At 41.3% G+C, this 24,324-nt stretch overlaps 1 protein-coding gene across 16 annotated transcripts in view; it reads left to right on the top strand.

The window, feature by feature from the left end:
• DGKI (diacylglycerol kinase iota) overlaps positions 1-24,324 on the top strand; it is a 463,467-nt gene that overhangs the window by 385,567 nt on the left and 53,576 nt on the right. For all 16 annotated transcript variants that reach the window (XR_010842070.1, XR_010842071.1, XM_059074881.2 and 13 more), the window contains 4 exons: positions 154-223; positions 2,751-2,791; positions 3,668-3,795; positions 6,085-6,210. Coding sequence is in view for 14 of the 16 variants with exons in the window: in XM_059074881.2 (XP_058930864.1) it covers positions 154-223; positions 2,751-2,791; positions 3,668-3,795; positions 6,085-6,210 (365 nt within the window). In the remaining 2 variants the exon portion in view is untranslated. The remainder of the gene's footprint in view (positions 1-153; positions 224-2,750; positions 2,792-3,667; positions 3,796-6,084; positions 6,211-24,324) is intronic.

The raw sequence follows: 24,324 nt of genomic DNA on the forward strand, positions 1-24,324 counted from the left end.
TGCAGTGAAAAGTACGCTGCCATCTCTCGCCAGCGCTTTGTGTAGTAGAGGAATGCTCACTCTTAGAGACAGGTGATGGGGCAGAATGTGGAGTGAGGGACACCCCTCAGGTCATTCAAGTGGAGCCACCAGGATGTGTATGTCTCTTTCCAGGACCACGAAACCTCCTTCCCCAGAGCGCTCTCAGCTCAGAGGCTCTCCCCACGGTGGTGCTTTCTAGATGGTGAGTGTTTCTGTATTTCCTGGAGGGGTGGGGACTGGGGAAGCCACAGGGTAAGGTATTGATGGATAGAGTGGACTCTAATTTTCCAAAAGACTATTCAGAAACCCTTCACGCGCCTCCATGTGCTTGATATTTGCATCTCAAACGATGTGAACTTGCTGATGTTGCAACACTCTTTCCTGAAGTTATCTCCCTCAGAGCAAGTTGGTTAATCTGGCAGAACTTCTCAGCATCAGATTGCTCAAGGTGATATTTCCCTTTCATGCCCCTTTGCCAAAAACGTGTTGAGTGCTTGTCTTCAGGCCAGTAGATTGATTCCATAAGCACGAGGATGGGTACTAACTGGTATGTCGTTTGCCTATTATGGAACTTCCATATTATTTTCAGTAAACCATCATTTCAGGATGAGGTATAAATCTTTGTGAAAGGGTAGGCATTTTCAGTTGTGTTCACATCTGCTCTGCTGTTATTGAATGTATAAGAGGTCGGTCATCTTCTGATTGGTTAATGAGCCCATTTTCCATCTCTCTGTCCCTAAATTGCTGCCTAATCCCACTCTTCTACCCAGTTACCCATTTTACAGTACATTCCTGCTTAGATACTCCCAGTGTATCTACTACCCGGTATCGGTCTTGTCTGTGTGGACATTTAGCTTTCACTGTAGACCTTTCTTTTGTTTAGCTTTGTGTGAATCTGAAAGGATATAAATGTGGATAAGAGAATGACAGGATGTGTGAGGGTGTGAATATTTTTTGAAGATGAGCACCTGTATCCATATCAAATCTAATCCACGAAAATCATGACATCGGTTTTCATTAATGGCTTGTCAGCTGCCTCTGAAGATAATCTATACCTGCTTTTCTTCCAGGTCCTTTATTCCCTAGTGATGAGAAGCACAATCATTTGTTTTTCCTGAATCCACAGAGGAACAACTTATATTTAAGAAAATTACAAAAATGTATATGAATTGTTCTATATAGTCTATTTTATATACAGTCTTAGATAAAATTACAAGTGTGGTTAACGGTCTAGATATTAGTTTTACTCTAGAAATAGTTTCGTTCAAAACATTTAACAGGTGATTGCAGTCATGGTTAAAAGAACAAAGTAGACTAAGTCCTTCTCAGGCAAATTTTACTCTGTTGCCTGAGTTAAGAGGGCAAGAACCATGATTGTCTCATTTCTTAGCCCATTTCCTTTGGAGAGAAGCTACTCATTAAATATCTATGATTTCTGAATGATTATTTGCATTTTGAGTTTTTCCCTGTAGTACTATGTACTTTGTAGAAAATCTGTTTCTAATATTGGACTCTGTTAGATAGATTTAAATGAGGAAGAACATAATTCTTTTGAATATTGAGAATAATCAGATTAATTTCTAGAGGCCGAAAGTTTGTCATTAAGTTGTTTTTCTTTTTTTCCCTGAAACTACAGATACGGGCAAGTCCCTTATAGGGATGCTTAAATAATTTTTTTTTTCTGTTTTAGCTTTCTTCAGACATGGCTTAAGGACTCAGTTTTAAAGTGAAATGATGCCTTTAGTACCACATGTGGTCCCGAGCTCTGCATCTTCAAACTCTTTTCCAAAATGAGAATCACTTCCTCAGGAAGTCAGGCTACCTACAGTTTTGTTTGTTTGTTTGTTTGTTTTTTCCTAGCTTTATTTACTTGATAAATACATATTGAGTCCCAGCTCTGTTGAGGGTTCTGTGCTGATATCTTGAGACATAAAAGAAGAAATGAAACACAGATCTTTAAAGAGGCAGCCATCTTAGTCTCAGAGTTCTCTGTGAAGACAGTTTTTATAAACCATGCACAAAATGCATATGTGCATATAGAGGTAGGAGCAACAGATTCTACCCGGGGCAAAGAGGATGGGGCTGAGGAAGGTTTCACAGAAGAGGTGGCATTTGAGTTGGTCCTTAAGACATGATGTATTATTAAAAAGATTTTATTGAAATATAGTTGATTTACAATGTTGTGTTAGTTACAGGTGTAGAGCAAAGTAATTCAGATACATATATTGGGCTGGCCAAAAAGTTCGTTCAGTTTTCAGTAAAACTAAGACATTTTTTCATGTTTACCAAGAACTTTATTGAACAATGTATTCATTAATCGAATGAACTTTTTTGGCCAACCCTATGTGTATATGTTCTTTTTCAAATTCTTTTCCATTATACTTTATTACAAGATATTGAGTAGAGTTCCCCGTGCTACGCAGCGGGTCCTTGTTGGTTATCTGTGTTACATATAGCAGTGTGTATCTGTTCATCCCAAACTCCTAATTTATCCCTCCCTCCCTTTCCCCTTTGGTAACCATAAGTTTGTTTTCTCTGGGTTAAGACGTGGTTTAGGTAGGCATGTGTAATGGGGAAGGGCTTCCTGAGCAGTGGAATTAGCGACTGGCCAGCAGTCCAGCATGACTGGGATGTAAGGGTTTTGACTGTCATCGTAGGTGAGCAGGTTGTAACTTTGGTGCCAGAACACGGGCCTCGCTGAATGCCGTATACGTTTTGTTTTTCCCTAGCTACTTCTGCTGATCGCTTTTATCGAATAGACAGATCTCAGGTAAGTTTTCCTGAGCCTCTTTGTGAAAGTGAGAAATTCCCCAGTAACTATACTTATCTTTTTCTTTTTTTTTTTTTTTCCAACAAAACCACTGAAATGTGTACAAATTCTGGAATGGTGTTCATAGTCTCAGCTATGAGCTTGTTATCTGTCTTCACATGTTTTGTGATTTGTGGACTCAAGGTGATATGGTTTGACCTTGAAGATGAATCCAGAAGATAAGTAGGCTTATAGATGTTGTCACCAGCCTGCACTCCAAATTTTCATTCACACTGCTACTACTTTTACTGCTTCCTAGCCAAATTTTGTGCCTTTTTAACTTTATTTCTGATTAGCAAATTTGAGACCTCAAGTGTATATCTATGTTGCTTGGTTTCAACTCACCACTCCCAGAGTTCAGTTATGAGAAACAAAAATGCTTATGCGCAATGATAGCTAGTGCTCCCACTGGAAAAGAAGGTACAGGATGGAATCCATTGATAAAACCAGGTGTTAGCCATGCCACTTAGCTTTGACTGGATCCTGGAAGTCCGGGTCATCGTACATGCATGCTGAACCAAGTTGCATGTAGGGTGTCACTTCTTTGATAGTATTTGGGAAGAAGAGGCAAGACCATCTCTGGTTATACCTAACAGTATTCTGGTCAGAGTCCCAAACCAAGAAGGACTCAACTCTCCCCTTCCTCAGCCTCTTGCTACCATGTTGTTTCTGGGAGGGATGCCCACTGGTCAGGCCTCTGAAAATACACTGTGGTCATTTGCTATGTCATAAAATTTCATTATTCCTCAAGACCAAGAATGCTTTGTTTTGTTATTCTTCAGATGATGGATTTGAACATCTTATCAATCATCTTACAGACTCCTTTTTCTTCCTTAGGAACATTTGCACTTTGTGATGGAGATTTCTCAAGATGAGATTTTTATTCTGGACCCAGATATGGCGTTGTCACAGCAGGCAGGGACACCCCCAGGAATGCCTGATCTGGTGGTGGAGCAAGCCTCCGGGTGAGTGGGCTTCTTCCTTGGTGGTGTGGTGGTGAGGCTGGCCGCAGGGTGACATCGTGTCTGGTTTGGCCTTGCACTTGACATTTCTAATGAAATCAAACTATTTTGAAATACAGGTTTTCTTGTGTTTCCTTAGAGTGTAGTACAGCTGGTTCCATTCTAAGTCTGTCTTATGAATGTCTGGGTAGAATTACTCTTTCCACTCAGATCTGTATCATGTCTGGGACTTCTTTACCCACCACACCAGCGTTTCCTACCAAACTAGAAAACACTAGTATTTGCGTTTGTGCATATACATCTGTAATGCCTGTATTATCACATTAAAAAATGACACAGGTGGTTTGACAATTATTTTTTTCCTCCACATCCTTTCTCTTCTTCCTCTCCTCCTCCTCTTCCTCATCCTTCTCTTTTTTTCTCCTATATCAAGGCAGCCTGATAAATGTAGATATCAAGCACTTATAAGTATGAGTCACATACTGTGCTAAATGCCTTTCTTATATCCCTATTACTTCATAGTGACTTAATCACCTTAAGTGCTCTATGCTTATTTCCTCATCTGTAAAAAGGACATGATAATACCTACTCGTACAATTGTTTTAAAATTAAATGAGTTGATACATGTAAAATTAGGGCAGCTGGTGGCACTTGGTAGACACTCGTTAAAAATTATGTTATTGGGCTTCCCTGGTGGCGCAGTGGTTGAGAATCCGCCTGCCGATGCAGGGGTCACGGGTTCGTGCCCTGGTCTGGGAAGATCCCACATGCTGCGGAGCAACTAAGCCCGTGAGCCATGGCCGCTAGGCCTGCGCGTCCGGAGCCTGTGCTCCGCAACGGGAGAGGCCACAGCAGTGAGAGGCCCGCATACCGCAAAAAAAAAAAAAAAAATTATGTTATTGAAATCATCATCATCATCACCATTTCACAATGACCCTGCAGGTTTGGTACTGTTATTATTTTAAATCCATAGATAACAAAGTTGAGGTTTAGAGAGTTTTTGTAACTTGACCAGTATTGCACAAAAAATAAAGGGGAAAAATTGAGATTTATTCCATGCTAGAGCCCATGTGTATTTTAACCACCACATTGAACCACCAAAACATATTCACATTTCTAGATTATTTCGTAAATTCAGAAATGTTTATTTAGAGAGCTTTTTTTTATGTGCCAGGTACTACAAGAAGCACTTGGGAAACAACAGTGCAAAAGCAAAAACACAAAAACCTTTGCCCTTGTGAAGTTTAATGAACTTCTGTAGTTTACTGGTACACAGACGCTAAAGAGTTAAAATAAGGATTTCCCCATAGAGCACACACATGTGCACCCAAATGGCATATGCAAATGTGTGCACATACTTATACAATATTAACAGACATACTCGCTCGAGGTAAGCCTCCTGCCTGTTCACCCCTGTTCACTAATTTGAGCTATGGCTGCGATTTCTGAGGATCCCACTCTGTCAGGCCAGCTGATAGCAGTGGTACGTCCCTAGTCTGTGGGGAGCCACGAGAAGACAGAAGTGGCGGCTGGAACAGGTACACGGCCGTGTTTGGGAGCCAGAGCTAGTGATACCGGAGCTGTCCTGGCATGCAGGGAAAGCCGACAGGCACGGAGGATGGCCTAAAAAAAAACCCTGGGGGTCCCGGAAGGTAGTGGGAAAGCCACATACGATAAGTCAAGACCGTCAGTTGTGGGGAAAGCAAGTGTGATGCCGTGTCCCGCCGTAGAAGCGGTAGGTGCTGGAGTCTAGGTGTCCTCCCACCCCACCTGATCGGGGCCGTAGTGTTTGATCTGATGAAGGGTGAGCCCATTTTGCCAAGCTCGCCCTGGGCTTTGCCCTCTCAGTCATTCTCTATCAGCTCTAGCTCCAGAGATAAAGTGGCCTGCAAATCCATGAGAACCTGAATCAGTTCCTTTCGTATTTCTTTTCCATTTGCCTCCTCTGGAAATAAACTGAGAACTGGGAAGCTGTGAAAGAGCAAATCCAGGCTTCGTTATTTTCCAACCTGTCTTTCTACATCAGGCACCGTTGCTTCTTGTCTATGTCATAGTTAAAATTACTTAATCTTGAAATTCAGTTTTCTCATCTATAAAGAGGGCAGCAGCCTACAAAGAGTTCCTGATGGTTGAGCAAATTAAACGGACTAATAAGGGTGAAATACCTCATAAACACCCAATAAAGATTGATTTCCGTCCTCACGTTTGGAGACAAGAATCATCCTGAGAAAGAGCAGAGACTGAGTCCTGTGGCTGACCTTGAATGTCTGGTGCCCTTCTCCTCCCTCCCAGAATGACAGACTGGTGGAACCCTGCCCTCCGGCAACGCATGCTGAGTGACAGTGGGCTGGGAAGGATAAGTCCGTATTACGAAGAAGACTCACATCTGAAAGACTTCAGCCACTCCCGAGTGCTACAGTAAGAGCTCTTCCTGTCTCTTGTCCTGTGTACCACTGGGGTTGCTGGGAGAGGATGCTTAGGGGTACTAGCCAATGGGAAGGGTTCTCTTCTCAGTGGTGCTCCAGCTGTCTCCTGATTGTGTCACCCTATTCACCTTGCTCCCTTTTACCCACCCCGAAGCTCGCAGTGGAGCCTCGCTTTCCTTTTCTCTCGTTGCCGAGCCTCAGTGAGACCTTGCGTATGGACCTACAACTACTTTGACCCTCACCGGGGTTTGCTTTACTGGAACCCAGCGTTTACCAGATGCCCCTGTGTTTGCCATATTGCGAGGACACGCACGAGAGTGACATGAGTAGTTTGGAAGTGACATAGAGTGTTTCATTTGTGTGAACATTCTGATGTGCTGTGACAGGTCAGTTTCTTGAGTCTCCAGTTCTGAGCCTCTGGCTGTGATGTCTAATACTGCCAGGTGGTTCTGATGGCTGCGGTGCAGTGCTTGTGCTCTCCCTGGGTAAATGACGCGGCATCTGTTCAAAGGTCAGGAGGGTGGGCGTGCTTTCATCTGAGGGACGGGCGCTGAGTTTTCCAGCAGTGATGGTACACTCGCGTCCCGAGAATCCTCCCTCCGGTCACCCCTCCTTGCAGGAGCAGGTTCAAGGTGCACCCTGTGGTCATGGACGGTCATTTGCACGCATTGTTTGACTCCAGCCCAGTCACCCCATCTCAGAGGTTGTGTAAGTTCGTTGTAATTCGTGAGATCAGGCTGGTTTCCAGTCCGAGTCAAGGTCCTAATCGAGTAGGGACAGTGGCCTTGTAACTATGCAGTCTTACTACTTTTACAAAATAACAAGATGATTGAGATTCTTAGAAGCCTAGGGTTAACAGAAGAGGCAGGGCAATGCACTGTTTATAAGACCTGAAGCAATTTCGGTGTGACAAAGGGGAGGAAAATGAGGAATCTGAAGCTAATTATTTTGGTGGTAAAGGTTCTACTCAGACACCCCAAGGGAAAAAGATGATTTCGTTTTAATTGCTTCTCTGTACTACCTCTTATTCTGTTGTGTGAAGAGTGGAAAGGAAAAAATGAATTACTATGGATTTTCCTTTTTAGTTAAACCGTGTTGTTAGTTTCTGATGGCAATTAGATTGCTTACAATTCAGGGCATTTTTTTCATTTCTTTTGTCTATGGAATTGATGCTTGTGAACCAGGCTGAGTCAGCCAGCCACCCACTGACAGCTAAAAAAGTGACCATCTAGCTTCGGGCAGGTTTATTTGAAAATTAGGGTTTTAATTAGTCATAGAAATAGAAATTAAGACTAGACAAACCAGATGAGTGTTTCAGTTATTCTTATATACAGGCTGTTTCCAAAAGTGGAAACAAAAGCCCAGACACATGAGCTCAATCTAGTTTCCTATGCCCTGATTTTTCTGTGTATAGTATGTTAATATGTATATCATGATATGTGAGATTGTTTCTAAGACAGTAACTATTCTTTCCAAGAATCACAAATAAATGTACCATTTTATATAATAGTCAAGTTCTTAAAACCCTTTATCAAAATCAACTCTTATTTTTTATTCGGGTTATATTATCCTTTTAGGAATTTCTCTTCATATTTTATTGATCTTCAATTGGCAGATACTAGTTTTCCTGGATATTTATACTACCTTATGCCTTAAATGCACGAGAGCAGCTGACTCCTTTTAAAAACATTTTTCTGTCAAGTAACTTAGAAAACAAACATTCACTTCTAGCTTTGAGTCTTTCCAGCTGAACCTCCAGATATGGTGTAACAGAGACAAGTTGTCCCCACTGGGCTCTGTTTGAACCTTTGACTCACAGAATGTATGAACAAAATAAAATGGTTGCTTTAAATCATTTACGTACTTTACCTTACCCAATTTGTCTATTAATTCTGAAAATTTTTGTGTATGTGTGTTCATTCATTCCTTTAGGAAGAACATCTCTTTATTTACTTCAGAGAGCATCTTTGATACACATAAGTATAATTGCAGTTATAGAACAATGGAATTATGTAATAATATATATTTTATACAGATATGTAATGTATAATAAGGTCAGTAATAGCTAGTATTGATACTTGCTATGTGCTTTGCACTATGTTTAGATTATCCTTAATTCTTTCAACAACTTTTAAATCTCACATTGCTTAACAGATGAATGAACTGAAGCTCACAGAGTTTAAAATACTCATCTTGGGTCACCCAAGATAACGGTGTGGGAACTGTAGTTTGAGTGAGGTCTGCTTGACTTCTGCTCTACCATACTGCGCTGTTTTCCCGAAGGGCCAGTGCAAAGGCGGGGTGCCCAGAGTCCCAGGGCCCAAGAAAGATTTACTTTGATAGCTATCTTTATAAGCATTTGTAAGGTGAAAAATTCTACAATATAGGAAGACTACATATGCACATTAAATATGTACAGCTGCAAATTTACCCACAAGTAAATATGGTTGAGAACTAGTTGAAAGCGTTTTTTTCTTTAAAAAAAAGAGACTGAAACAAAAAATAAAGATAGGCTTTTATTTAAACATTATTAAATATGTGTTAAATATGCCCCAATCTAAATACGCTCAAACATTATATGAAAAATACTAATGTGCCAACAACACTGAACTATCATGTTATTGTTTTATGTTATTACTTGCATGAAATCTTTCTATCCATAGCAATATACAGTAGCATAAAAATATATTATTGTTTTATGGGGTTTTTTGTTTTGTGTTATCTTTTTACTTTTCATCACCTGTATTGAACAGTGCATACACTTTTAGAACTTGCCACTTCATGCAACATCAAATGTTTAAAATTCATTCATATCGATGTTACGGAATGCAAGTTTGTGTGCCCAATGCACAGTAAGGCCAAACAACTGAAACATCAGAGTTCGGAGCAGAGAAAAGTTTATCGCAGGGCCAAGCAAGGAGAATTGGTGGCTTACGCCCCAAAGACCCAAACTCCCCGAAGGGTTTCAGCAAAGCATTTTTAAAGGCAAGGTAGGGGAGAGGGGGTCTCAGGGTATGTGATCAGCTTGTGCACAGTTCTCTGATTGGCTGATGGTGATCAATTCTTAGGCACCAGGAAGTCTGTGGGGCTACTTGCCCATGATCATCAAGTAGTTAGTTTCTTCCATTTGGTGGTGGTTTTAACATCTGAAAAAGTCTGGAAATATGCATCAGATACTATTATCTAGGTACTTCAGAGAGGAGCTACAGCAGAAGATATGGGGGAGGGGTCTGTCTTGGGACGGCCTCATAGAGTCCTCCTCGGTTACATTGATATATGTAGATTTTAAGTCATTTAATTTGGTATAGAATATTGTGTTATACAAATACGCCATAACTTATTCCTCCATTGAGATATTGATTTCTAATATTTTATTATTTAAAAATACACTGAGGGCTTCCCTGGTGGCGCAGTGGTCGAGAGTCCGCCTGCCGATGCAGGGGACACGGGTTCGTGCCCCGGTCCGGGAAGATCCCACATGCCGCGGAGCGGCTGGACCCGTGAGCCGTGGCCTCTGAGCCTAAGCGTCCAGAGCCTGTGCTCCGCAAAGGGAGAGGCCACAACAGTGAGAGGCCCACGTACTGCAAAAAAAAAAAAAATACAGTGAACATTCTGCGTGTGTCCACCTGTGTCGTAGGGTGTATATACAGTTTCAACATTTAAAAAAAATTTTATTTATTTATTTATTTTTGGCTGCGTCAGGTCTTAGTTGTGGCAGGATCTTCATTGAGGCACGTGGGATCTTTTTTTGTTGCTGTGCCCGGGTTCTTCATTGAGGTGCGTGGGCTTCTCTCTAGTTGTGGCGTGCGGGCTCCAGGGCGCATGGGCCCTGTAGTTGTGGCATGCAGGCTTCTCTCCAGTTGTGGCATGTAAGTTTTCTCTCTCTGTAGTTGTGGTGCGCAGGTTTCAGAGTGCATGTGCCTTGCAGTTTTGTGGCACGTGGGCTCTATTTGAGGCACGCGAGCTCAGTGGTTGTGGTGCAGGCACAGTTGCCCTGAGGCATATGGGATCTTAGTTCCCCAACCAGGGATCCAACCCATGTCCTCTGCATTGGAAGGTGGAGTCTTTTTTTTTTTTTTTTTTTAATAAATGTGTTTATTTATGTTTGGCTGCGTTGGGTCTTCGTTGCTGTGCACGGGCTTTCTCTAATTGCGGCGAGCAGGGGCTACTCTTTGTTTTGGTGTGCAGGCTTCTCATTGTGGTGGCTTCTCTTGTTGCGGAGCACGGGCTCTAGGCATGTGGGCTTCAGTAGTTGTTGCGCGAGGGCTCAGTAGTTGTGTCTCGTGGGCTCTAGAGCGCAGCCTCAGTAGTTGTGGCTCACTGGCTTAGTTGCTCTGGGGCATGTAGGATCTTCCTGGACCAGGGATCGAACCCGTGTCCCCTGCATTGGCAGGTGGATTCTTAACCACTGCCAAAGGGAAGTCCCAAGAAGGTGGATTCTGTACCACCAGACCACCAGGGAAGTCCCTATACAGTTTCAACTTTGGTCAGTATTGCACAATTTACTTTCCCATTAGGAATATTTAAGAATCAGTATGTGAAGGGACCTGAAGAATTATTGTAATAGTCTAGGTACAACTGGCATCTGTTGCTTTCAGCCTTAAAGCCCCAGTCAACTTGGAGATAGTAAAAGTTCAATTTTAACATCTTGTTAACCAGGCTAAATAATTCTATAAAAAAACAAAAGGGAAATTTTAAATTCTTAGAACTGAAAATACTGTTTATCAGAATTTGCAGGAAATGACAGAAGTGGTATTCACAGAATGATTTATGACTCTAAGTCATTTATCAAGAGAAAATGATTCCATACAAATAAATCATTCAATTTGATAAACTGGAAAAAGACTCAGAGTAGAGAACAAAGAAACAAGAGTGAAGAGAAATAATAAAGATAGAAATCAATAACAAGGAGAATAAAACAGACAAAATAAATGATTGACCAAGAAAAAATTTTTTAAAAATTGGTTCTTTCAAAAGGTAAACAAGAGACAGAATTCTGAGAAGGTTAATTTTAAAATACGGGAGATAGAAAGGAATGCAACTCCAGTGCTTTCCCAGCTCATTCTTCCTCCATGGCACCCAGTCAGCATCTGCTCGAGACCTTTCCCCTCTAAACTCTAACTGACCCAACCTACCCCCACCCCAGTCCCCCGGAGAGGGGAGCAGGGCTCCTCAGGGTTTTCTCATAGTTTTAACTTTAGCTTCTAAGATTCATCAGCCTCCCTCCTACTTCAGGGAGAGCAGACAGAATGAACAAACAGAATGAAGTAGATTTCTGTTATTACTGGCACTGGTTACATTTATATTAAAATTCCATTTAGATACATTACAATTTTTAAAGAAAGATTTATAGATTCGTCCCTTGGTATCTGTGGGGAATCGGTTCCAGGACCAAAATCAATGGATGCTCCAGTCCCATAGTCAGACCTCTGTATTTGCAGATCCACATCTGCAAATTCAACCAACTGTGGATCATAAACTTAGTACACGATCCGCGATTGGTTGACTCAGGATTTTGGAACTCATGGATACATACATACATATGTATAATATATATATATATTATACATATGTATGTATGTATCTGTAATAACTTCATTTTTCTCTTGTCTTCAGCTATTTCCTTTACCCAGTTTCTTGTTTGGAACTTTAGGTGACGGCCTGATTCTAATATATGTAGCTATTCCATGTCTGTGTGTGTATGTGTGTACTGTCTACTTATACACAGGTCCTTTAGGGGAGACTACAATTCCAAAGAAGGATATACAACATGTATAGGATCTTCAAATCCTATGAACACAATAAAAACAATATTTTTTAAAAATTTATTTATTTTATTTATTTATTTTTGACTGCATTGGGTCTTTGTTGCTGCATGTGGGCTTTCTCTAGTTGCAGCGAGTGGGGGCTACTCTTCGTTGCAGTGCAGGGGTTCTCATTGCAGTGACTTCTCTTGTTGCAGAGCACGGGCTCTAGGCACACGAGCTTCAGTAGTTGTGGCATGCAAGCTCAGTAGTTGTGGCTCGGGGGCTCTAGAGCGCAGGCTCAGTAGTTGTGGCACACGGGCTTAGATGCTCCGCGGCATGTGGGATCTTCCCGGGCCAGGGCTTGAACCCATGTCCCCTGCATTGGCAGGTGGATTCTTAACCACTGTGCTACCAGGGAAGCCCCAGAAACAATCTTTAAGAAAGAATTTTGAAATAAATTGGAGAGAAGTAGTTGACTCACACTGTTACTGCTAGGACCATAAGGAATTTGTCTTTAAGTTAAAAATAAAAGTTTTCAGTGTCTAAGAAAGTGCTACTAAAATAACATGTTTCTGGAAACACATTCGCTCTCATCATTAATTGAACCACCACAATTCATAACGACTATATTTCATTTGGGCAGGAGATTCATAAGGAAGTAATTAACTAAAATTTTAGCAGATAGAATCTGATTCCAAATGAAGACTTTTCCCAACTTTATGATCTATGAGATTAAAAAAAAAAAAAAAATAGGCACTGAGTGAAAACTCTAGTATATTCTTTCCAAGTCCTCTTTGAGGCAAGGACAGACTTACCTCTGAACTTACCTCTGAACCTCTGGGTTAAGGGAAAACAGGTAAAGGGACTGGAAGGTATTGTTTAGTTTATGAATAAAAATAATCTTTTCTAGTTCTTATGTTTTGTGGTTTGTGCATAACCCCCAAAAGAAAAAGAAAAGGAAAAAAATGCACATGTTCTTAGTATCTCCAAGTCCTGAGCCTAGAAGAGCTAAGGTGAAGGTCACACAGGTAAAAATAAAAGATCTTGCCACTGGATTAAGACACGGGGGAGACAGTGTAGGGAACCACCAAAGGCAGACATTCAATCCAGACATCTGTGTACTCAGGTATCTGTTACCTGCTTAGCTTAAGCAGGGTTGATGGATTTCTATGATCAGTGGAGCATTTCTCTCTCTAACAAGAGACAGAGTTATAAAAAATTGAACTATAATGTATCTGGTCTGATTTATGACTTCACTGGAATCTAAGAAATGGGTTGAGCCATTCAGTTAGTCATTAATTTATTGAGAAAATATGTATTCCACACCTTCTAGGTAGAAGCAATACATATACCTAGGCATTGACGATGTAAAACTAAATTATTGTCTTTGAAGAACTTATATTCAGAGGGGAAATAATAAACCAATTATTATAGTTCCCTTTGATAAGTGCTATAATGGATATATGTGTAGAATGTTCTGGAAACCAGAGGAATGAGAATTCGGTGCTTTCTCCAGATTTCACTTTATTTTTATATGAAAAGGATGAATATTTAAAGAATTAATGAAAACGCAAGCCACTAAGAAAAAAAGAGCCTTTTTAAGGGCTCTATGCTTATTTTCTTCAGTTTTCGCCCATGAACAGGTATCTGCTTTTCATCATTATATCACCAGAAATACCTCTCAAATAATTCAGTTCTCCATGACAGTTGCACATCACTCTACATAATGTGTATTTAAGGATGTTTGTACAACCTGGCAAGTTATTTAGGGATATTCAAAACAGCTAACAATACTTTAAACTGAAAAATTTACCTTTTTTAGTGTAATCTATAATTCTGAACCATCCTATCAAGAAGGTAGCCCTGAAATTCACCTCTTCCCAAAACTCAGAAGTTCTGGACTGAACATAGGAGTCATACCTTCATGCCTCTCTTGTCTCCAGCTATTTCCTGTGCCCAGTTTCTTCTTGGAACGTTAGGTGATGGCCTGACTCTAAAAAAGAAGGTTAATTGCGCTTATTGTCGAAGCTCCAGGTTCTCAGCAGGAAGACAGACTATTGGGCCGTGATTTTGGTTGTAGAAATATCCTTCCAGCATCACTATCAGATAAGAAGGAGAAAATTAATCCTCTTTAGTGGGAAACAGGTTTTGCTGGAATATATCTTAGAGATGAAATCAGTGCTCTCAGGATAGAGACGGTCCCTTGCATGCCTGGTGTCATCAGTCCCTGGCTAATCACTCAAGCTGGAAAAACTGCCATTTAGCTGACATGTATCTTCCTTTCTTCTTTTTTCCCTAACTTACCTCCAGTCATTGTCCTCTCTAGCAAAGCACATAATGATACTATGTCCCTTTATGTGGGCAAAATAATTAATAAGAAATGCTGCTCTGTTCTCTCTATAATTGCCCTCAATTTGATCCAGGGAATTAACATAGTAAAATAATAAAGATACACTGAATCCCTGACTCAGGGAACCCTTGCTATTTTACAAGCGAGCAAGTAAAAGGTAACTCTGGTGGGTATTAGGGGTTGTAGGTGCCCTGTTGATGAGCACAGTGGTGTGGGGAGGGGAGGGGGGAGGAAAACTTGTTTCTAGAAGCCTCTGTGCAGTGAGATGTTAGCGTGGCTCCCATGTATCTCTGGATTATTTTGGTTGTGTTAGTGAAGTTTAGTTCTTGAAGAGGTTTGGGAATGTTCTTTGGATGGAGGGGAAGAAACCTGGTATGTGGGGAACCATAAACCATCAAAATTTTATGGATGGAACAGAATTCTTGGATTTCCAATTAAACGAGACAAGGCAAAGCCAGAGCATTAGGAAGTATGGGGGCAATTTGTGTAGAAAAGCACTTTTCTGGAGTTTCCTAATAGGTAGAGAGCAGTGGAAAGGGCCTCTTAGGAAATTATTGAGTCTTCTTTAAAAACCAAACAGAAGAGGTTTCTATTTCCTTCCAACAACAGCTCTGCCTTAGGACATTAAGGAAAGCAGGTCAGAAGTAACAAGAGTCTTTTGTGACAAAATCCCTTAAGTACCACTCTAAAATGGGGAAAATAACTCCATCTCCCTCTGCAGTGGGGAAGTTAGAGTGAGTATTGTTATGCCAATATAGGAATGGGAATTTTTGTTTGTTTGTTTTCAGTGGCTGTGCTACAAGTGGAGGCTTGGACACAACAGAGAGCCCCTCTTATTCCTCTGCCTTGTGTCCCCTGGGAGCAGCCCTGTGCTGGTGCAGGGTCACAGTACAGTCCATTTTTGTGCGGTCAGTCCTCTCTTCCTTGAAACAGTGGCTGGATCTTCCTTGAGGACTTGACATTGAAATCTCATCAGTTTGGAAAATAGGGATGTAGGGTATGTTGGACGGGATTCAAGCTAGAAGAAGTTGGCATAGATGCAGGGAATGTTAGTTCTACAAAATGATGCCACGTCTCTCCTTGAGGGCCCAGTTTTTTTAAGCAACAGGATTAAAATTTAGTCAAGAGTGATAAGAACCATCCCCTGGGAATGCTGGCAAATGTCCCTGCCATCAGGAAAGTGCCCACAGTTTCTGAGGGCTCCAACAATGATTTTCCTTCCTTTCCAAAAGGGGGAAAAGATGCAAAGTTAAGTGTCCTGTCATGTCACTTTTAGAGGACCCCACCCTGTGGACCATGGTCCTCCTCGACACGTGCCCCATCACTGGGCTTCCATGGCAGGTTTCGGCAACGGAAGGGAAGGTGGGAGGCAACTTCTCTTTCCCACAGATGGCCATTTTATAAGGGTGCCCGTCAGGACCAGAGCTAAATACTTGTTTCTCTCTCTAACAATCAGAGAAGAGGCTGTAGTTTCTCCTAAATATGACTTTGGTACATCTACCTGTGACATGAAATATTTCTGCATGTCAGTCGTCTCTCCAACACTGGGCCTGGGACTAACCCTCCAAAGGCTGCGCGCATCTCCTCGGAAGGTCACTGAGGAATCAGCTCACTCCTGGCTCCCTCCTTCTCGCCTCCCTACCTCTGCAGAGAGGACCGGGCCTTCAGGGAACACTGGTGAGACAGCGCTGGGGAGAGCAAGTGAGCCTCTGGGTCCTGTTCCCCATCCCATTCGCCCCACTTCGTCAGAGCCCAGTGCGTTCAATGTTCGGAGGTCTGTTTGAAGGTTTCAGCTCTCTCCTGACAGCCTCTCTAACCACTCACCTCCAAAATAACCCGTCCATCCTTTTGCTTCTTTCTCAAACCCCCACCAAACCTCTTGTTTTCCCAGTGTGTCGGCCTCAGTGTGAATCATGTGATTAAATTGCTTTAAAGGGTGAGGGATAATTTTGAAATCCTTCCAGAAGTATTTGCCTGTGAGTCTCAGGTTGGAGAGATATTGACCAGTTATCGTCTGGTGTGCTCAGGAGCGGGGTCAGGGATGTGAAGGGGGTGCATTTATCGCTCTTGGAAATGGGAGGTTGTACAGAGTGCAACTTCTCTCAGAAACCTTTGGGGACCTCTGAACCCACAACCCCGAAGAGACCAGGGTAAGGAATAGCTCTACAATGTAGAGAAGCTACTTACTTGGAATTCAGGGAAATGGGGACCACGTTTTTCCTTTTCCTAACTTTTCTGGCTCTTGAGCCGATCACCAAGCATAAGAGCAACTGCAACAACAGACATTACTTTACGACTTTCTCCAGTGCTCTCTTTAATGGTAGCCTCACCCAATAGCCCCCTTGGAATCCCCTTGAAAGTGGGAGATTTCTAAGTGGGAATGTTCTAAGTTCAGTATCCGCCACAGGTTATAGTTAAGCACGTAGGAGTGCTTAATATTCAAACATTGGATTAACTGAGTTCTCAAAGAGTCTGTGGAGCCCGTTTTCACTTCTTGTACCGTGATTTATTTGCATCAACTTATCGTTTTCCCTTAGAGCTCTTTTCCTGTTTTGGGTTGTTTATAATATATCACATAAAAATAAAAAATGTATCACTTAGAAACTGCACCTTCCTTGGACACAGAAGAGTTGGGCAGAGAGAGAGACTTTTTTTTAGATTTTGTTTCCCGTGCCAGTGTTTTGAACATGAATTCCCTCTTCTGAGAAGTGGGTTAGGTGGGAGGAGATTTTGATAGGAAAACTTCTGGAATATATTATAGTTTTCTTCAGGAGAAGTGCCAAAGCAGCTCCCACATCCGCCTGTTTTTTCTTCCATTTTCCAATGCTGGATTCAGAAATCCGTATTGCATTTCATAAAAATAATTAGCTGTGGGTAAGCCCTTGCTCAATTGCCTTGGCTCTACGACATAGATATTGCCTGTCCTGAATCATGTGATAACGTGAGATGGTCATTTGTATAAGTTTCTTGTGTTAATACCGAACCTAGCACTCATGTGATTTGCCCTCACAATTTAGAGCTTCCTGTTTCAATTTATGCTTAAAAAAAAAAGTCCACACTTACAAAACTCCAGATGGATTGCATCTCAACAGCAGTTGTTGGCCAGGGCTCCCAGAGTCACTAGCCTAAAGCCGGCAGCTCTTTCTAAAGATATTCCCTCCTGATACTCCCCACCAGGTCTCTGCAGGTATGTCTTCCTTGATCAGATTTTAGAATAACATGCCTTTTCTATTCCTTTAATCCCTTTTTAGAAATTAGGCAGGCAACTATATTGCAAAGACCGATTTGTAATATGAACTATCACATCTGTCTCTTTTCTGCATGATTGTACAATGTCTGATGCACAATTTTTTTGTAGTTTTTACATCTTCAAAAGGTTAAAGTATTTCCCAGGAGTGTTCATATTTTACATAATAAAAAGTGTGATGGTCAATTTTTCATGTTTAATGAACTTGGTCTGTACTAGGTTCTTCCAGGTCATCTCTCTTTTTTAAAAATCTCTTTCTTCTTGTAGCCAACGCCCACTTTTGTCCGTTTCTCCTCATCTCTAACCATGCATTTCAAAGAAACTCCTTCCCCTCATTTTGTTGCAGTTCTTAGGGATGAATAGTAGGTAGCAGTAAAATTTCAAGCTCAAAGGGCATTAGGAGTTTCTTCCTCACACTCTGCAGACTGATTAAGGAGGGTGTATAGAAGAAATTGAATCATACAGGCCAGTGATAAAACAGTGCTGTCTGCAAAACACCAAATATAACTAAACACAGGAACTTATTAAAAAGGACATTTCAGGTACAGCTCACGTTGGGATCATCTTGGATAGGAGAATCTTTTTTTTTGTTTGTGGTTCGTGGGCCTCTCACTGGTGTGGCCTCTCCCGTTGCGGAGCACAGGCTCCGGACGCGCAGGCTCAGCGGCCGTGGCTCACGGGCCTAGGGATGTGGGATCTTCCCGGACAGGGGCACGAACCCGTGTCCCCTGCATCGACAGGCGGACTCTCAACCACTGTGCCACCAGGGAAGCCCAAGATAGGAGAATCTTAATAGGAAATTATGAGCATGAACAGAATTAGAAGAAATTTACATCAAATGAAGAACTTCCCAAGCAGCCTCTATTATTTGAGTTCTGGAACTTATTTCCCTACCTCCACACAAACGCCCATCTCTCTCTCCTTCCTCTTCCCACAATCCTCCCTTCTGTCGGTGGTGAATGTTACCTTTGAGGCTGTCTGGCAATGCCCGAATGGGTTTGTGACCAGCTGAATAGAGAATGTGTTTGTCTTGCTCTCATTTCAGTGCCACTTTGTGTGGTTGCTGTACCTTTCGTCTCTTTTGCTCTCATTCTCGCCTGCCCTCTTACTGTATGTGCTTTGTTCATTGTCTTAATAGCAATATTCATAATTAGAGGGAGGAAAAGCAAACAGAGAGGATTGTATAGTTGATGGAGGTTCTCAGTGCTAAGGGATTCCTGGTTCTATTTTATCTAGTTAGAGATGCATAGGGCCTGGAGTGATGGTGGTGAAGATGTCAGCTAGACCTATGATCTCACTGTTGCTCCCTCAAACCCTCAAAATGATGTCATAGGTTGGGCATAGCAGTCCTCAGGCAATGCATATCCTTGAGGGAAGCTCAAGGGAGAAGCCTATTGCCCAGAGATGATTACCTATAGCCATGCTTTGAGACCATATTAGATCATCCCTTGGCTGGCTTGACTTAAATGAAAGTTCTTTGTCCATCAACAGTTTCAGGAAATAAATTGAATTTCTGTAGCTTCATTGGTTCAAGGTAAAACAGAAGCAAAACAAAGATGGTGTTTCTTCAGCAGTGGTGTGTGGACCCTTGAAATGTGCCTGCAAGGGATGTCCAGCTGGGAAATCAGTTTCCACTTGAGACATTACTCAAGAGTTTGTTAATAGACAACTAGAAATAGTGGTCCAGACAGGAAACAGAGTCCAACCTGGGGAACTTTGCCTGGGTCTGAATGTTCTTAATGTTCTTCAGTAGGAGCAGGTGCAACAGCACATGATGGGAGGCTGTGTATACAGAGATACTGGCTTTCACCAAAGTGTAAGAAAGGTGGATGAGATAAGCTCAGGGAACTTGCAGGGCTGTGGTCAGGAGAGGGAAGAAGAAATGAAAGTAGAATGACAAAGGAGAGAGGGAAACAACATTCAGAGTTGATATAAAGCTAGAAACCAGATACTTCTCTTTCTCTTCCTGAGTAGGTTGGATGATCGCCCTGTGCTTATAGAAGTGTTTTTGATGTGGTCCTCATCCGAAGAACTAGAGGGTAAAGAGGAAAGTTAGGCATGACAAGGAAAATTGGTGAAATATATGCAGAGAGAGTTGCTTTCAGTGTGCGGTCATGGACTGCCCTGTTCACAAGGATTTCGCAGCGGAGGGTGGTTTATTTGCAGTGTGCCAGGCGGAGTCTAGAGGTAGCACAGCTTCTAGACCACCCTGCCATTCCTCCTGTGTTTTCTCTTTTAATTGCATGGTGGTAACCAGGAAATGAAGGGCCTTGGTTCCTCCAGCCAGGCCTGTGGGTTGGTATGAATATCTCAGAGCTCCCTCCCCCACCACAGTCTTATAGAAGTAATCTGTGGCTAAGTATTTTCAGAATATGAATCTCTGCTTTTGTGCCTATTCGGGTGCCTCTTACACCTGTCCTATATTTTTATTCCAAGCTCACTTCTACGTGGTGGCCCCTTTGGTTGCCAACTCCCCACCAGGAGCTGGTTTAGAAAATCTCAGTGGAGGGTCTGTGTGTTGGGGACACTGGGGAAGGAGATTAACATTCATTTGTGGGTGATTGTCTCCAAAAAGTTAACAGACCCATACAGGTGGGTCCCCAGTATTCATCTAATCTATTTTTAGGAAAGAATATGTAAAATGGATAGTCTATTGACCTCTCTCTCCCTCCAAGGGAGGGAATGATACAGATAGTCCATGGGCCAAGGGCCAAGTAGGAAAGTCATGGATGCTATTGAATTAAAGCCATGAGATGAAAAAAATAAAAGCAAAATATTTTATAGAGGCTTAAAAAAAGTAGAGTCAGGACAGTATTACTCAAATAAAAAAAGAGAGACGTGAATGGACCTAGAGACTGTCATACAGAGTGAAGTAAGTCAGAAGGAGAAAAACAAATATCGTTTATTAATGCATGTATGTGGAATCTAGAAAAATGGTATAGGTGATCTTATTTACAAAGCAGAAATAGAGACACAGAGGTAGAGAACAAATATATGGACACCAAGGTGGGGAAAGGGGGTGGGGTGGGATGAATTGGGAGATGGGGGTTGACATGTATACACTATTGATACTATGTATAAAGTAGATAACAAATGAGAACCTACTGTAGAGCTCAGGGAACTCTAACTACTCAATGCTCTGTGGCGACCTCAATGTGAAGGAAATCCAAAAAAGAGGGGATATATGTATACGTATAGCTGATTCACTTTGCTGTACAGCAGAAACTAACACAACATTGTAAAGCAACTGTACTCCAATAAAAATTAATTTTTTTAAAAGAAGGTATTGTGTTAGGAAGAGCTTGGAGATTTCATGGAGGCTGCCAAGAAAATGCCCGTATCTAAAATGTATTGCAAAGCATTTCACCACCTCATAAAGGCTGAACTAGTCATGATGCCCAACATCTCCATTCTAGGTTTGATTGAAAACAGTAAAACATCGCAAGCAGTGCAATATTTCTTAAAGACTCTCACTATCCTAACTAGGACACTCTTGTGCTTTTATTGTTGTGACATTGCTGGTAGAACACTGGGCACATTTTTCAGTGTCCTTCAGCCTTGTGATTGATCTACTGGAAAGATTAGAGTCTTTGAAGGGAAACATGCTGATGGAAGGCAATCTACACAACCGTTTTTGTGTTTCTTAGACATTTCTTCTGTCTCAGTGATGACAAGGTCTAGAAGCAATGCTGTCCAATACAGTCGCCGCAGCTGATGTGTACTCTACGTCTCATTTCCTCTGATTCTTGATATCTGCGTACATTAATCTTATAAAATAATTCATTCCAGGATGTTATAGCTATATTTAAGTAGATAATTTCATATTTTCTGTCTTTTCCTTGGGAACAGAGGAGAACAAACTTATCCCCTTGGGGACCTTGGAGACATTCCTGAAGCTGACTGTCTCAAACACAGATTTTTTTTTTAACTTTATTGCTTTAAGAATTCAAGCAACTTTTGCTTTGGGATCCATAATATGGCTGTGCCTGTTTCAGCATAAAAATAATATTTTACCAGTTAAATTTTATAATTCCCCATCTAAAAATGGTGTCTTACTTTCCTGAGGCTTCCCTTATTTTCAAGTTCCCATGTGTACCCTAGCTGGAGAAGTCTTGCCTTCATTTAAAAGGAAAGAAAAGTATGGATATTCAATTAAGCAGGGTTAACATTGGGAAGGGGACTTTCACTAGCAAGTGTTCCAATTAAAATCATAGAAAAGTAAATCAAAGTGGTTAAAAAGCAAAACACTTCCACAAAGCAGATACTTGAAGGGATGAATAAATGAATGGATGTGTACTTAATATAGTTTAAATTGTGATTCACTTCCCCTTAATCCCATTTTTCCCACTGCAGTGGTGACACTGTGGGAAAGCCTGCAGGTTTTTTCTATAACTTAATAGTTCAAAGATCTGGGCAAACCTTTGCTGTTTTCCTCCGCTGTCGTCTTTTAGCTATTTTTTTGACCATTGTGTTTCTTCTTTAAGTTTCTGTTCACAGAGACTCTGTTTCCTTCCCTTGTTTTCTTCCTTCCTCCCTTCCTTTCCTTATTCCATTTATCTGTTTCATGGAGATTTGTTAACAGTTTTTCCCTGCTTCGTGCCATCATCTTTTTAGAATGTTCTCAGCCTGAGTTTTGTTTTTCGGAAGATCCTTGTCCTGCTCTCTTCTCTGGGTATTTTTGTGTAGATGTCATGATGGTTCCTTTTTGTTCATTACTTATATTTGTATTGGGTGAGTTCTTTTTGGAACCGCTAGTTTGGATGGATAATTAGGGATAGTGGGTTGGTGTGTTTCCGGAAGCTTGACTTTGAATCTTTTGTCTTCAGACTCTTTCTTAGCAGCTCTCTCCTCCAGGATTTGATTCTGCTACTGAATGGCTCAGAGTGGAGGGCTTTCTGTCATAGGTTTTGTGGTCCGTGATGTAGCTCATGTCTCCTCAATTAAGATTGAAACATTCTGTCTCCCTGAAACTTGGTCCAATTTTACTATACTTTAGCTGCTCTTCTTCATATACAATTATTTCAGTTTAGGGACATCTTCTAGTTTAGCCAAAGTTGATACTTCCTTTTCTCTTTCTTATTCTCCCTGTTATTTTCCATGAATTTCAAAAAGGATTGAACAGTGGAGATACTAACGTGGCAGTTTTGCGATACTAGTCTGTAGCTTGTCTTCTGCCTTTATTCTTGATGTTTTGTAATCTGCTCGCTACAGCTGCCAGAGCAAAAGCACAGGTGAGAATGTGTGACTTCTCTGCTTCAGAACTTTGCTCTGTGTAGCTTAGAAGGTAAATGACAAGCACTTCAACTTGGCCCCTCGGCTCCTACATGAAATGCCCTCCTCTGTCCTCTTTTTATGTCCTCCTCCCTCCTCTGTCTTTAGTCCTGATGTTTATGACTCCTTTACATTTGAGCAACACTAGTTGCTTGTATATCTGATAACATGTTATGAAATTTCCTATCTCTACCCCTATTTCATATGCTTGTTGCCACCACCTGGAGTTCTTTTTTCATACTTAATGGGCTTCTACTTATCCTTCAAAGCCCAGCTCAGATGGTTCTTGCTTTTTGAAGCCACCTTTTACTTTTTTTGGAAGAGAATTGGTCTCCCTCTCTTCTGTGCTACCCCTTTACTCATACACATTTTGATTATTGCATTTTTTCATTATACTATAACCACTTGTTTACATATGTTCCTCGTTCACTAGTTTATGAGTTCCTTGAAATTGATATCTTGTTTCTTTTTTGATCCACATCACTTGGCATGGTGCCTGGTACTTAAAAGGGTCTCAAGTAATAATTATTATTCAGGTTTGAATCAACATAAAGGGAAAGATTCAAATCTGAATAGTAATTATTCAGGGTCAATAAAATAGGAGAGAGATTTTTAAATGCGGGTCTTGAGTTTTTGTTTTCCTTGTCTTTGCTGAATTTGAATGAATGTAAATAAAAATGTAAAACAATACCAATACCAATAAAACAAAGCAAAATCAAGTATAAATATCCTGTAGCCCATAACAAAAGACTAGGGATGAGGAAAGAAGTGAGGAGGAAAACTCTAAACCCCGGAGCTTATTTGAGCACTAGTGAAGTAATAGTCTGCATTGTGAGAGCAGATAGGTTCTCCAAGATAAAGTGTACATGGAGGAGAAATGAACAGGCTGGAACAAAGCCACAAGTCTTTCAGGTGCAGCGGGAGGAATAAGCAGTGAGCTTTCTTTCCTTCCTTTGTTGTCAGGTTAAGGAACATTATCTCTTCCGGGGATCCAACCTCTCTGTTGTAAAAATAACTTATACTGCTGATTTCATGATATTTCTTCTCTCCTGAGCTAAATTCCAGAAAACTTTTTAATGCCCATTTCCAGCAATAATGGATGATGTGCATGTCTCAGTGGAATAATTTAGTGACTCGCTCCAGTGAAAGGTGAAATACTGAGTGAGGATTGAAATACTCCATATGTCTTAAAATTCCACAAACCCAGGCATGTGGGAGACATTCAGCACAGAAACTCAAGATGACTAATCCTTAGAAAACAGTCTGAAATCAATAGTTCTTTCCCACTGCCTGGACATACCGCAGAAGGCATCCCCTTGGGGCTCTCAAGGAGCCATCTGGAATTTTTCAGATTTAATATTAGTGCTTTGCTTTTACAGAAAGGCAGCAAAAACCCTCACTGGCCTTGCACCTGAGACATTTGGTGGTCCATTGGCATGGATTTTCCTTTATTCCTTTAGCTCTGTGAGAAATTAATTGCAAACCATCCAA

The sequence above is a fragment of the Kogia breviceps genome, chromosome 9, assembly GCF_026419965.1.
Source record: "Kogia breviceps isolate mKogBre1 chromosome 9, mKogBre1 haplotype 1, whole genome shotgun sequence".
NCBI lineage: Eukaryota > Metazoa > Chordata > Mammalia > Artiodactyla > Physeteridae > Kogia > Kogia breviceps.